Genomic DNA, 15,505 nt, shown 5'->3' on the forward strand with positions numbered 1-15,505 from the left:
TCACATCATCCATTACATCCTCTTTCTCCTTCATAATACAAAAGATGCAACTCAAACTAGTATCTTGTCCAAAAGGTGGAGAGAGCTATGGACTTCATTCTATAAAGTTTACACAGAGTTTGGCTAAAAATGCTCTTGTATTGATTTTTTTTTTTTTTTACAACTAGTCTTAACATAGTACATGGTTGTAGCTAATTAAGGAATACACAACTATAGAAGGAAAGTGCTATACAAATTGATTTACAAATCAGAGAATCCATGATTTGCATGAATCATGTGGATTCCCCTTATACACCCCCTCAAAATTAAGGTACCATCAGCAACATTAATTTAACCTTGCAATTGATTGAAATGAGACCGAGCAAGAGGCTTTATCAATAAATCTGCAAGCTGATCATCTATGTGAACATGAGCAACATGTAAATGAACACGACGAACAAAGTCACATACAAAGTGAAGATCGATGACAATATGTTTCATCCTAAAATGCAGAACAGGATTAAGACTAAGTTGGGTAGCACCAACATTATCACAATAAAGAAAGGGAGTGGCACATAGCTTGATACCAAGTTCATCAAGTAGAGAGTGAATCCAAGCAATATCCAAAGCGGCAGTGGCTTGAGCCCGATATTCAGCTTTGGTTGAGGAGCAAGCTACTGCCTTCTACTTTCAAGTACGCCAACTGATAGGATTGTTGCCCATAAAAATGATGTAGGCAGTAGTGGACTTGCGATCATCAAGATCACCCCCCCAATCAGCATCTAAGAATCCATGAAGAATTGGATTCATTTGGCATCACAGCAAGAGATCAAAATGAATGGTCTGTTTGACATAGCACAGTAGATGTTGAACATGCTACCAATGAGTGACAATATGTTGATGCATGAACTGAGCAAGGCGATTTACAGCAAAGTCAAGGTTTGGGCGAGGGAGAGACAGGTATTGGAGGGAATCGATCATGTGTCTGTATTCGGTAGCATCACAGCATGCAGTACCATTGTCAAGTATAAGCTTAGTAGACACAGACATGGGAGTATGAACCTTATTAGCACCAGTCATCTTCAACCTAGTGAGAAGATCAAGAACAAAATAGTTCTGAGAGAGGAACAACTCCTGCTTAATTGGAATGACTTTCACCACAAGGAAATAATGTAGGTCAAATAAATCTTTGAGAGAAAATTTGTCAACTAGAGACTTGACTACATGTTGCAGAAATTCACTGTGATTGTCCATGAGAATTAAATCGTCGACATACACCAGCATATAGAGAAGAATCCTGACAAGGTTAAATATGAACAACGAGCTATCAAACTTAGAATTAATGAACCCAACTCTAACAAATCAAACCGCAATGCATTATATCAAGCGAGGAGCCTGCTTGAGACCATAAATGGATTTGTGTAAGGCACAAACATGGTTCGGATAGGACTAATCAATGAAGCCAACAATTTTCTGCATGAATATTTTCTCAGTCAGGTGACCATGTAGAAACGCATTATTGACATCAATTTATTTGAGAGGCCAATTGTGCGAGAGAGCCAAGGAGAGTATCAACCAAATAGTGGTAGGTTTGATCACCAGACTGAATGTCTTGGTATAATCAACTCCAGGGCGCTAATTGAAACCTTTAGCAACAAGTCTTGTCTTGAATCTATCCCTGTGCCATTAGGGTGGCATTTGACCCTAAACACTCATTTACAACAATCAAATTATAATTAGGAGGTTTGGGAACAATACTCCAAGTTCCATGGGAAACCAAGGTAGTAAACTCATCGGCCATAGCTTTATGCCATCGCGAGTCCTTAAGGGCCTGAGAGGCACAAGTTGGTTTCAAAGTTAGGGCAATGGGATGCCTGGTAGTAACAGAAAGTTGCTAAGGACAGAAAATGTTATTCTAAGCCCAAGTTACCATGGGGTGTGTACAAAGAGAAGGTGTAGGGACTATGGGCAAATGGTGACTCAGAACAAGAGGAATTGCTAGGAGAAGTAGAAAAAGCTAGGAGGAGGTTCATGGACCTACAGCACAAGGCGCGGGAACAACAACAAAAGCAAGAGCTGGTGTGTAATAGCCCATATTTTTCGTGTATTTTAATTAAATAAGTGTTTAATTTATTATTATTATGGGCTTTCTTGTCTTAAAGTTTATATGATTTTAGTGGTATTATTTTATGATTTCTAACTGTGAAATTTAATTCAATGTATTTTATTGTTATTAATTATTGTTCATTATTTAAATTGGTCTTTATTTGAAATTATTTTATTATTAGATTTTATTATTTTATTTTACTTAGTCACTGAGTTTAAATTATTTTATGTAAATTTTCGTTTTAAAATTCTTTTCGTTAGATCAGTTTTGAGACCCAAGGTAAAAAAATTGGATCTCATTTCTTTCCATTCCTTTCTCTGTTTTCGTTTTCTTTTTCCATTTTCCTTCCCTTTTTCTCCTTTTCTTCTTTCTTTTTTTCTTCTTCTCCTTTTTCCTCCCCTACTTCCCGTGCGACACCCTCCCTTTCCTCTCACGTCATGCACCCCACCGCCCACCTCAACCGCTCCCCCTCATGCCAGCAAGCCTCCACCGTCGAGCCCAACCTTCACCTAGCCGCCTTTCCTCCCATGCACGCATGCAAAACCCACGGGTTCCAAGACCCACGCTATCGTCCGCGATTTCCTAGCCACAGCACCATGACCAACAACCTCCTAGCCTCACTGGCAACCTCCCCTCCTCACTGGCAACCTCCCCTCTAGCCTCCCCATGCCACCCCGAAACTCCTAGCTGACACACTCTCCCCCACTCTCTCAAGGGCTCCCTCTCTCTCACATGGCCAGATTTGCTGTGAGCTACCACCCACGGCCTTCAACCACCATCACCAGCTTTATTGACCTCCATAAGCCCCTCCATGACCAACTCAAGCCTCTTGTACCTCCCCTTTGAATTTCTCTATTTGTGACCCACAACTAACACTTGTAAAATCTATATTCGCCGTTGCTCTGCCACTTTTGGCAGAACCTTTGATCTTCCAAAGTTGTCTTTCATCATTATAAGTAATTTTTCAAATGATTTCTTTATATTTAAATATATTTCTACACTAATATGTTTTCTGCAGTCTAATTGGTCGTACCGGGCCTTAGGTTCGAGGAGTATGGATTATGGACTGCGGTTTATTGTGGAGTTGGTTTGTGGATTTGTGCACTTGGAATTGTTGTTGGTGTATTTTATCTAATATGCGATATGCCATGACATCAAACATATCGTTTGCATGCATTTTCATGTGTCGTGTTTGAAAACTAGATTTTCGTGTTAAGAAATGATTTTGCGTATGTTTGTAATGAATGAAAGAGAGGAAAAATAAACTATAGAGATGGTGGTAAGCAGGGATAGTGGTAGAGTCTCACATATGATTCTCGTCTATGATGTACGTGGTAGGGATGGTGATAAGTCTCACCTATGATTCTCGCATACAGTGCTATAGGGATGGTGGTAAGCAGTGATGGTAGTAGAGTCTCGATTCCCACCTACGATGCACATTGTAGAGATGGTGGTAAGCAAGGGTGATGGTAGAGTTCCGTCTGCGATTCCCGCCTACAATAACTGATAAATGGATATATTAGGCCATTTTTTGATAAAATGGCGGTTTATGGTTAAATGGATATAAGGACCATTTTCTAAGAAAATGATGATTTATGTTTGGGTCATTTTTTAGAAAAATGGCAAATGGTATTTAATAGCGTGTTTTGGAAAAATTGTCATTTTTGGAAAACGTGATGGTTTTTGGTCTCATGTATGTTTCAGCATGTGCATGCATTTATGTTGGTTGTTTAAATATGTTTTTATCTCTTGGGTTATTTGATTAGTTACTTTCTGAGACTTATAATCTCACGTAGTATTCTTTCCCACGGTTCCATTTTATTGAATCATAGATTTTGATGTAGAAAAAGATATTGAGTATGAGAGATTGGCTCCGCCAGAAGAGTGACATGTGATCACTTTTGGATCATGAGATTTGTTGCCCTTTTTGGCTATGTAATTTGGAAAATGATACTATTACTACTCAACTACAACTTATCTACTATTCTTTTTGTATTTGATTTTTTTTAATTTTTTATTTTACTTAATGATTAAGGAAATGAATATTAGTAAAGTTATATTTTTTTTTAATTTTTTCTTAATGATTAAGGATGTTAAAAAATACTTAAAATAAAATAAAATAAAAATAAAAAAACTTGAAATGCACTTGAGTGGTGGATGGGTAGTAATAGAGTGGTAACCCTATCACTACCCATTTAATTTTGGCTTTTACTTTATTTTGGCTAGATAACTGTATAATTTTCTGAAATGCTTTTATTTTGGTAATCATATATTTAAAATTTTGGTACTTAGTTGACTTCTTTTATTTATCCGCTGAGATTTTTGTTGTACATTTTTTATATGTGTACACACTTAGCACTTGTTATTTGGCTGTGTGACCCGTATTGTAATTATCTCAATATCACGATTCCTGTGTTTTCGTATGTGGGAGTTGGGGCATCACATAGTGCACTTCTGAAAGGAAATAGATTTTCATCAAATGTGACATGTTGAAAAAGATATAGCCTACTTGTGTGAAAGTCCAGGCATTTGAAAGCATGTTGAGTCAGGGAATAACCAAGAAAAACACATGATTGAGACTTGGTCTGCAGTTTATAAGTGTGATAAGGAACAAGTCAAGGATAGCATTGGCAACCAAAGATGCGTAACTTATGATAATCAGGGACCCGACCAAAGAATGCTTCAAAGAGATTTTGAAGGGAGAGCAAGAGAGTAGGAAGGTGATTAATGAGATAAACTGTCATGGCAAAGCATAGGACCAGTAGGTAGAGGGAACGGAAGCATGATGTAAAAGAGTCATGCCGGTTTCGACAATATGTCGATGGCGGCGTTCAGCCGTGCCATTTTGCTTAGGAGTATGCGGAGCAGTGGTATATTGACTGATACCATGGGCAGCTATGAGTGATCTAAGTTTGAGGAATTCATCACCATGTCTGAGTACAAGTTTTTAATTTTTTGGAAACTTGATTTTCGACCATCGTAGCAAATTGTTCAAAAACAATGTTCACATCAGATTTGATCCGCAAAGGGTAAAACCAACAATATTTAGTGAAATGATCAACAAGAAAAAGATAATATCAACTGAGGAAATAGGGAAGGATCCCCAAATATCAACATACAGAAATTCAAGAGAATTACTTTTAAGAGAAGTAAGACTAAATGGCAATTTATGAGATTTATTACATTGACACGAAATACGGGACATGAGGGACTTAGACGAGGACACAGCCAAGGCACGACTCCTAAGTAGTGACGACAAATCTTTGGAGTAGGATGCCCCAATCGATGATGCCAACAGTCGAAGGAGACACGAGTTCCAGCCAAGGTGATGGTATTGACCTGGGATGAGGAAGGACGAAGGGCCACAGGATAAACTCCACCTTCACACCTACCACGCATGAGCACTATTCCCGTCATCCGATCCTTCACAAGGCAAAAAGAGGGATGAAATTCAACTATGACATTGTTATCATGAGTGAATTTGTGAACTGAGATTAAATTTTTATGAATGAGTGGCACATGCAAAGTTTCTATTAAAACAAGAGAACGAGAAGGAGAACCAATGGTAGGAGAACCAATGTGAGAGACTGGCAAACCTGTACCATCTCCAAGATAAACCTCATCTTGACCATCATATTCAGAGTAGATATGGAGATTAGCCAAATCAGATGTGATATTATGAGAAGCAACGAAATCGAGAAGCCATTTTCCATTCTTTGGAGCCGAAGAAGTAACGCAATTTGCTGTTGGAGAAGACGTAAGTTTGGCACAATTCTTTGTTGAGTGTCCAAGCTGATCGCAAAATCGGCACACAACAGAGGACTTCTTAGAAAAAAAAATTTGTTGTTTGAATTTTGCTTGGATCGGTTCTTGTCGTTTTTGAACCGATTATTGGATGGCTTTCGTTGAGAAGAATTGGCTGTTACAACAGGGTCGAAGCATTTCCATCCATGCATTTCCATCGAAGCATTTCCATCCATGCGAAGAATTAACAGATCATGTAATTCTGCCAAAAATAAGGCAGTATCATGCGTTCAAATAGGCACCATCATATCACGAAAATCCAAACCAAGGCCATTAAGAACATACAACGCCAACGTTAAATCATCATCCGAAACTGGGGCATCAATCAAGGACAATTCATTAGCGATCACCTTGACCGCATGAAGAAAATCAGACACCATGCAGGAACCCCGTTGAATAAGGGTTGGGTCCTCTTTTAACTGCATAATACGGGCCCAAGATTTGCTAACAAATAGACGGGCTAGATGCTGCCAAGCATTGCGACTTGTGGTTGTCATGGCAATGAGAGGCATAACGGCTTTAGAAACCAAAGAAATGGCATTGAGCAGCAACCGGTCCTGTCGGTACCAATGCGCATAGCTTGCCACAGCAAATGCAAAAGAACCAGCAGTAGGTGTGGGAGGACACTAAAGAGTGCCATCCAAATATCTCATCAGATCATAACCAATAAGGATGGTTAGAAAAGTTTCACGCCAGGAAGGATAATTTGAAGATGTAAGTTTGTAAGGTAATTGGCTGGAAGTGTTGATAGTAACGAGTAGAAGCTCAGACGCAGCGTTGGAGCCTTGCGGCATCGAATGAGGAGTGGTATTGACACTGGACGACATGGTGTTGGGAAAGGCTTTCATGTTCTCATGAGAGATTAACCTTCTAATAGCATATAGAATTTACGCAGAGTTTGGCTAAAAATACTCTTGTATTAATTTCCTTTACAACTAGCCTTAATATAGTACATGGCAGTAGCTAATTAAGAAATACACAACTATAGAAGGAAAGTGCTATACAAATTGATTTACAAAGCAGAGAATCCGTGACTTGCATGAATCATGCGGATTCCCTTTTGAAATTTGATCAACACAAGATTCAATAAGAGGGAAATCTGGATTTGAGGAATGAGAACTTTTAAGGACTTCATTGACAATTCTCTGAAGAGACACCTCGAGCAAAAACCAAGTATACGTAAATTGGTTCTTCGTGTTACCTCTTATGATTTAGAACTGGCCCTAATTCATATGGATCAGTGGATTAATTGGGCAGTCGAAAACCACTTGAAAGAGCTAGATCTCCACTTGTCGTCGTGAAAAACATACATTACACTTTGCCCCGGTCTCTTTTTGCTGCAAAGACACTAACTGGATTAAGGTTATATGGGTGTAAGTTGAAATCTTGCATTTATATAAAGCTTCCACATCTGCAAAAACTTTCTCGTACCTATGGGTCGGCTACAAGTCGTCATTGATATACGGACAACCAGGAATCTGATCTCTGGCTGCCCTTTGGTTGAGGATTTGAGATGACAAAAAGTTTTTCAAGATCGGTTTGCTAGTTTTCCTGTACTTGAAAAATTGGAGCTAAGCAAATGCAACCAATTGAATAATATAACGATTTCTAGTACACGGCTTAAACAACTTGTCTCGAGAGGATGCAAAAATCTGATGGGGACTGACATTGACACTCCAAATCTTTTGAACGAGTAGGAGTACAAAGAGCTAGCCTTGAATTCCAGCTTAGAATTAGCGATGCTCTATGGTTTGATAGATTGAGACAATTTCTTAAAAAGCTCAAGCACTCCAATGGATTAAAATTATTCATGAAGAATTTAGAGAAATCTTGCTTCCTCGGGTTCGCAATCTCAAGTTTGAAATTATCAAACCATCAACAGGCTTTGAAAATCTATTAGATTAGTTATTAAGGACATGGCACCCAGAGAGACCCTATCAATAGGGTCGCCTTCCAACAATAGAAAAAAAGGGGGGAAAATAGGTGTAGAAAAAAACTTTATCATGCATGTAGGAGTAGAATGGAATTTCCGGCATGTAGCTTCTCCCTAAATAAATGCTCCTTGAAGATTAAAAGGAAGCCTTGTGATCCTCTCATATGCTCTACAATTGTACTTTGCAGGAAGCTTGTAGCAACTAGGAGGACTTCATGAGTCTCTGGCTTCAATTATATAATTCCAAGCAAACTTACATTTTTCACTTCTTATTACATTTTGCATTTTTGCAGCATTTTAAACTGTAAAAAATTATATCTTACACCCAGAAGTACCAATAAGATTCGATATGTGCCTCAATAAATATGTGACCTTTAAAATGAATAAAAATATATATATATATATATATACAATTTTAATAGTCGACTCCTAAAGAAAAATGAGATTAATATCGCCTTTTAAAACGTTAAGAATTTAACAGTCAAACTCAATGAAAGGTGCACATTGAGACCTACCTATGTACATACATTTATAAACACTGTAATGTACAGGTGTTCTTGGACCTTCTAGACTTGGTTAGGATATCCTCCAGTTTGGATAATTTACTCTTTTCACAAAAGATAATCTGCTGCCGGAATTACCCAACTCTAGCCACGTAGTCTTATCAAAGCTCTTTTACCCCCTACCACAAATGCACTCTAATAAGAAAAATCGATCATACAGTCAAACTCAATCGATCATACAAATGCACTTTAATATCGCCTTTTAAAACGTTAAGAATTTAACAGTCAAACTCAATGAAAGGTGCACATTGAGACCTACCTATGTACATACATTTATAAACACTGTAATGTACAGGTGTTCTTGGACCTTCTAGACTTGGTTAGGATATCCTCCAGTTTGGATAATTTACTCTTTTCACAAAAGATAATCTGCTGCCGGAATTACCCAACTCTAGCCACGTAGTCTTATCAAAGCTCTTTTACCCCCTACCACAAATGCACTCTAATAAGAAAAATCGATCATACAAATTTATATTTTATATAGGGCAGTTTCTTGTCACGGTACGAACCAATTTCTTTGAATAGATTACAGTCCTTCCTCATCTTTAAGCAAAAATATATGTTCTCTCAAGAGCAAGACGGTAAATTCATACCAATAGCCACAGAAAAGTTGTGCAGTTTCTCTACTGAATTCCCTCGCAGTTGGTGGAGTTTAACCGCTCTTCTTTTTCTTTTTTTACAGACAAATCCAGAAAATGGATTAAACCAGGAAAACAAAATTTGACAGACAGCTAAAAGAAAAAGAAAATGTACAAACAAGGCCTAGACTTTTTTGACCTGGGCGACATACCTTTCAATTTTGATAGTCACAAACAGTTATTTGCAACTGGGAAGAATCCTGATCAGCCACATATTGTCTGATGAAGGCTCTTCTCCACCAAACCTCAAATGCCCTCTGAATATTGGGGCAGTCATCTCCTTTGCTAAGAAACCTATCAAACCAATTAAGCAAGATAGCCTGTTGTTGCGGCAATGGCAGAGTAAGAATTGTTTGACTCAATCCATCCTCAACCAGCTTCTTATCAACTGATCTAGAAGCCCTTCTCATCCATCCAAAGTCTTCATAAAGCGGTTCCAGCCATGTGGACAGCAAAGAAAAGCGGGTTTCTTTTGGCACCAAGATATGTCCTCTCCCAATAGCAATACAAAGCTGTGCAGTGATTCTGCTAATTTCATGCCTATAAATGGTGGGGATTTTTGAATGGAGAACTGCAAGCTCCTTCTGATCTGCCCATAATTTCACAAATTCGTCTCCCGCTTTTTTTTCAATTAGAATATCCACAATCCACTGCATATTGTCAGCCTCTCGAGCTATTTCACTCATTAAAGCCCCTCGGTCTCGCTTCTCATCCACACAAGTAGCTTCGGATAAGCATAGGATAAGAGAACTAAGACATCTATGGCAAAGATGATAAAGTACATCCTTAGAGACATCAAGCCTATCATTAAAATTTGTGGCATCTTCTCTAAGTAAACGAGAAATTAGAGATTTCATTTCTCGACGAGCTTTTACATCTTTTGCTTGTAGAACACCAGTCAGCAATCTCAAGAACACGTCATCAGATCTTGTAGAAGTAGATGGTTCAGATGATACTCTCAGCAGAACTTCAGCACCAGAGTCACGAAGCTGAAGTTCATTGAGATGAGATATGATTTTTTCCTCTTCATCCTCAGACCATGGTACAGTTTCCAAATACTCCAAGCATGATAAAATCCCAGCATCAAACATGATAGCTGCAGAGACCTACAAATATTTCACTACGGCAAACTCAGAGGAGAGGAATCAAAAGGGAAATGTTACAGTCCCATATGCAGGCAATAGCACTACAAGCAATTTAACTGGTCCAAAACAAAATATTGGATTCTTATAGTCGTGTTTTGGTAATGATCAATAAAATGTTTGGAGCTTATCACCATTTGGTATGTGGACCAGTGAGAAAGAGAGAACATAGATAGTATCATAGTACCCATATTTGACATTCTTCTTCTTTCCAAGAAATCCAGGCAATTTAACAGTAACCTAAATTTGAATCCTTTTTTTTTTTTTAGAGAAGTAATAGAAGTAACCTAAATTTGAATCCTATCTTCTAGGTGTCCTAGTTTTTAACAAGAAAAGCTTGAGGAAACTATGCTCCACTTACATATTGAGGTGACCTCAGATGATTTGTGAATAGTAGTAAAAAAATTAATGAATAGCAGTAAAAAAGTAGTGAATAGTTTGTGAATAGTAGTGAGTTAGTATGAGGTGATCATCACCTCACTAACTAAACATAGCCTACGCCAAGAAACTTTCTTTCTGATTCATTGCATTCAAGATTTCAGTCCCTAAAACTTAAGATCGCTAAAACTTTCTTTCTGATGGATCATAAAACTTAAGATCCGGTAGCCAAACTTTCAGAGTTATCCTCTCCACTACATTTTTCAAGTACCTGAATGGGTCTCGACTCTCATCAATATGGGAAAAAGAACATCATATAACCAGAGCTAAAACGTACAGCCAGTTAACATATTCCAACGCCAAATCTAATCAAACTCAAAGGCAAGTAAATTATAAGGTCAATATCTCATTTCCTCAAATTTGCTACAGTAACTCAGCACCCAGAATAAAGTACTTATAAACAATAATCATGCCAAAACGCCACCCACGTAACAAAAGATTGATAGTAACAGTAACCATGAAACAGGGAACAAGAATAACATTTTTAGTAAGAAACGAAGCCAAGAAAAGGGAAACGAAGCCTTGTACCTTGAGCAAACCCAAGACCTTGGACACCTCCTCTCCCATCAACCTCCTCTTCAAGTCCTCACAGTACATCAACACCACAGCCTCGACGTAGACCTCCACGTCATCACAATCGCTGATCTCCACCGAGTGGGCCACCCCACGGTCCCGCCTCAGCTTCTCAGCAAAGAACCGGCTCTTCTCGGCGAGCACGCTCTTGTGAACGTCCATAGAGACGCGAAACCCGTCCCTACCAACAACGGAGAGCCTCACGTCGCCGGCGGCGTCTCGAAACGGGGCCTTGTCGAGGAGTTTAGAAACGCGGTCTTGGAGCTTCCGGCGCTTCTCCTCGGAGAGCTTGGACTCCCGGTGCTGCTCCTCGGACATCATGTCGTAGAGGGTCTGGGAGTGAGGCGGCCGAGTCAGGGTCTGAGCGGAAGTGGACGAGGAGAATGGGGATGGTGGAGGGGAAGAGAGGGTTTTGGAGTTGGGGGAGGAAGTGGGAGAGTAAACCCTAGAAAGGGTTGCCGTAGCCGTCGTTGTAGCCGTTGTTCTTGAGGGTGAAAAGGACAGCGTTGGAACAGAGATGAAGCCTTGCTTTATCATCGTCGAGACCTCCCTGGATTTCAATGCGTTTTCGGCCGCCATTGAAGCCCTTAATGCGACAAACCCACACCCCACAGACAGCCACACAAAGAAATTTAAGAAAGCAAGAACTCGATATCAAGCGCAGTAAGAGATCAAGAAAGCCAAAACAGAAGTTTTCTTGGAAAAACTAAGGTCAGAGAGAGAGAGAGAGGAAGAAAGGGGAATCCAAGAAGAAAGTGTGAGGAGGAGTTGGATCTGTGAGGTGGTATGAATGATTAAATTAGAGGGAAGGGAGGGTGGTAGAGGGAAGGGATCATTTGGTTCCACGTGCATCTGCATTTTCCTTGCTTGCTCTGCCGCTTCCTTTCATTATTACAGCGTACTGGAGGTGGGAAGCGCTCCTTTCGATTTCTGTTTATGAAAAATGATACTTTCCAATCCTTTACCCCAACAATGCTTTAAAATGAGAATTATTTTTTTTAAATAAAATTTATATTATTTTATAAAAATATTTTTATTCTATAATATGTATCATAAAATATGTTGGGGAGGTATCGTTGTTTATCGTTTATATTCTTAACTTGGTCAATAGAGCACATTATTTTTGTTATTTAAATAATAAAATATGATCAAATCTTATTTTATTGAATTTTTTTTATTTAAATGATGTAAATATATATCATATTCACCGATTTAAAATAGGAAGAACTAATTAGCTAAGACTGATTATATAGGCTATGAAATTTACAATAAATAATAATATTTTAAAAATAAATTATCTTTATAAATTGATATGGAGGATATATTTTCGAAATAGTTGAATTTGATTTTTAAGAAAATTTTAATGACTTGTAAATAAAATTGCCTTTCATGTTTACATATACTAAAAATATGAAAAATAGAATAGAGATATGTAAATGAAATAGATATTTAAACATTTATTGTTAACTAAGAAATTTACTCAACTACTTTCAATATAATGGACAGTATCTATTTACTATTTTTCGTGATTATTTCTCTCCTACTTTAAACTCTAAAATTGGTTAAAAAAATAAATAAATAAAAGATGTCAATCCATCTATTTGTGCAACTAAATCAACTTGTTCATTAAATTGGAGAGAGAAATAGGATTAGTTCAAGTAATTATGTTTTATTTTGTGTTCATGATGTCTTTTTAATAATTTATTTTGGGGTCATTATCTTTTTTGGTGCTTTTTTTTGGTTGAGCTGCGAGTAAATGTTGCTGGCTGTTTCTGGACCAGCAAACAGAAGGGGCATCTGCCAGTGAACCCTCCGCGATGTCTGGGCCATGGCAACCTCTGAAAGTGTCTGCAAACGGTGGGGGCGGTTGGGATAACTTTATGCAATCTTTTGGAATGTAATTCGTTTGTTTTATGAGATAAATTGAATAAAATATTATTAAAATATATTATTTTTATATTAAAATTTAAAAAAATTAAATTATTTATTTTATTTTATATAAGAATTTAAAAAAGTTATAATGAGTAAAATAATATAAGAGTTTTGTGAAAGTGAACACCTCACAATTCTCATATGGTAAATACTCTTAACTACAAAAATATTATATAAAAATAATCATAAAAATTTATATAGTTTGATATAGTTCGTCAGAATATAAAGTTATTTTTATTATAAAGTAAATTTAACGGATCAGATGAAACCATATTAATTTATGAAATTATTTTTATGTAATTCATTTGTGTATATAACAGCACTCTAATATTATTATCATTTCACAATATATATATATTTCTATATATGTCTCTAATAAGTTTAGACCTTATCTTATGAGAATTCATGTGATTATTTGATCTAAATTACTCTTCTGTTAATCTCATCATGGATTGAAATATCCATGCTATAAGTTATGATCCCACCAGAGTGTCCTTAGTATAGCTTTAGGTGAGACTAAGACATATTTAAATAGTGAAAATATTTTATCTTATTTCATATGATGATTACAATTTTTTTAAATTTTTACACAAATAATATAATAAGCAAACATAATGCTAAAGCTACCTCTGGAAGGTACTGCTGGCCATTTATTTTTATTTTTTATTTGTTTTACTTCTTGATTAAGGACGTATTTTTTTAATGATTTTGTGAATTTTTTTAAAAATATATATATATATAAAAGTATTAAAAATACATATAATAAAAAAGCTAAAATAATACATGTAAAAAAAAGCTAAAAAAACACACTAAAATGACTAACGGTAAGAGAGTTAGGAGCGGTAGTTGTAGTGCCACCCAATAAATTATATAATTTTTTTAAATCTCAAAATAATAATAACAGTAAAAGATACTATTTTAATAATATTTTATTCAACTTTTAATTTTTATTTAAGAGAAATGCTTGGAATCTCGATAATGGGTTCCAAGCATTTCTCCCTAATGTGTATTTTTGTTAAACTAGACAAAAACATCTATGGTACAAATCAATATATCAACTAATTCTCACTATATTAGTGTTGCAATAGGCATACACAAAATTTATCTATTTAAAATTTTAAAAATTTTATATACAGTCACTTTTGTGTATTTTTTTACGCACTCGACTGATGTGATTGATTGTATATTAAAAAAATTAATACAATCAATCACATTAATAAAATATATACAAAATATACAAAAGTAACTATATGTAATATTTTTCTTAAAATTTATACGAAATCATTATTCTATAAAAAGTATTTTTTTAAAAAAAAAAGTATTTTTTATTTTTCGTTATTGGAGCATTGGGGGAATTTACTGGCAACTTGACGAGGTTAACACACTAGTTTACAAAGGATGTCTCAAGTTAAAGATTGGGTACGTTAATTTTCAAAGATGATTTTAGACATGGAAGGGACGGGGGGAGGTCCAAAGTTAATAACGCCAGTGACAAGAGTGGTCTTGTCTGACAGTAATTGGTCCCTCCATGATTAGGGTCTGCCTTGCATCTGTACAAAATAATATTCCACTATGATTGCATTTCATTCTTTAGCCAACTTCTTTTGAAAATTAAAAAGGGAATTTCAGTATCAAAATGACATTTGAAAGAGAATTTGAGTATATCATAAGAAAAAGAAATGCTAGGTAGACCGATGATGAATTCAGCATTTGCACCTATCTAATTGATGACTCATCTTAATTTTTATGAATTAATATATAAAATATAATAAATAATTTAATTTTTTTAATTTTAAAATAAAAATAATATTAAAAAAAGACCGTGCTATTAAAACTGATAATTTAATCAAAGAAATCAACCCAGTAAGTGCAAATAATGTACTTTTTTTCCCTTTTCTTTTAATCATTTTTATACCTCTTTAAACATTTAAAAAAATGTTAATTTATTAATAGTTATTTCCTTAATTATTAAATAAATAATAATAATAATAATAAACGCAATCGATCACTTTTATCGGTTCAACTACTATTTTCTATTCAAAATAATATTATAATAATATTTTATTTAACTTTCATTTTATCTCATCTCATCTCAACTATCTATCCAAACCTTCCCTTAAAATTGTTTAGAGTCCCTGACTCAACTCAATCTCAATAAGAAGAGTTAAAAGTCCAGTCACAACAGAATAATCAGGATGTATGCAAGGGGCATAGTCATACTTATCATTTGTAATTACTTATCAATTGTACTTAGATATCTATAAATACAAGTATCTCAGCAGAAATAATTATCTTAGCCTTTTCATTCAATACAAAAAATAATATTGATAACCTAATAGCATATAATCTGATTCTTCAAATAGAAAATCTAGATTCAAAACCTCCCACTCCCTTCT

The 15,505-nt window shown here is 36.0% G+C and overlaps 2 protein-coding genes across 3 annotated transcripts; both read right to left on the reverse strand.

Moving 5' to 3' along the window:
* Window positions 1-330: 330 nt before the first annotated feature.
* Window positions 331-8,409, reverse strand: LOC122290954. Its single transcript, XM_043098615.1, has 4 exons — window positions 5,683-8,409; window positions 5,169-5,509; window positions 907-1,276; window positions 331-663 (listed from the first exon to the last, which is right to left on the reverse strand). Exons 1-4 carry the CDS (start codon window positions 6,064-6,066, stop codon window positions 331-333), a joined length of 1,428 nt encoding a protein of 475 aa, XP_042954549.1. The 5' UTR covers window positions 6,067-8,409.
* Window positions 8,410-8,829: 420 nt separating this feature from the next.
* On the reverse strand, window positions 8,830-12,137 carry LOC122292396 (BTB/POZ domain-containing protein At5g60050). 2 transcript variants are annotated; one of them, XM_043100733.1, is made up of 3 exons: window positions 11,133-12,137; window positions 9,177-10,130; window positions 8,830-9,056 (listed from the first exon to the last, which is right to left on the reverse strand). In XM_043100733.1, the coding sequence occupies exons 1-2, from the start codon at window positions 11,754-11,756 to the stop codon at window positions 9,180-9,182; spliced, it is 1,575 nt and encodes a 524-aa protein (XP_042956667.1). In that variant the 5' UTR covers window positions 11,757-12,137; the 3' UTR covers window positions 8,830-9,056; window positions 9,177-9,179. The 2 variants fall into 2 exon arrangements, with proteins under 2 accessions (XP_042956667.1, XP_042956666.1); XM_043100732.1 differs by having other exon boundaries at window positions 8,830-10,130.
* Between the last annotated feature and the right edge of the window lie 3,368 nt (window positions 12,138-15,505).

The sequence above is a fragment of the Carya illinoinensis genome, chromosome 13, assembly GCF_018687715.1.
Source record: "Carya illinoinensis cultivar Pawnee chromosome 13, C.illinoinensisPawnee_v1, whole genome shotgun sequence".
NCBI lineage: Eukaryota > Viridiplantae > Streptophyta > Magnoliopsida > Fagales > Juglandaceae > Carya > Carya illinoinensis.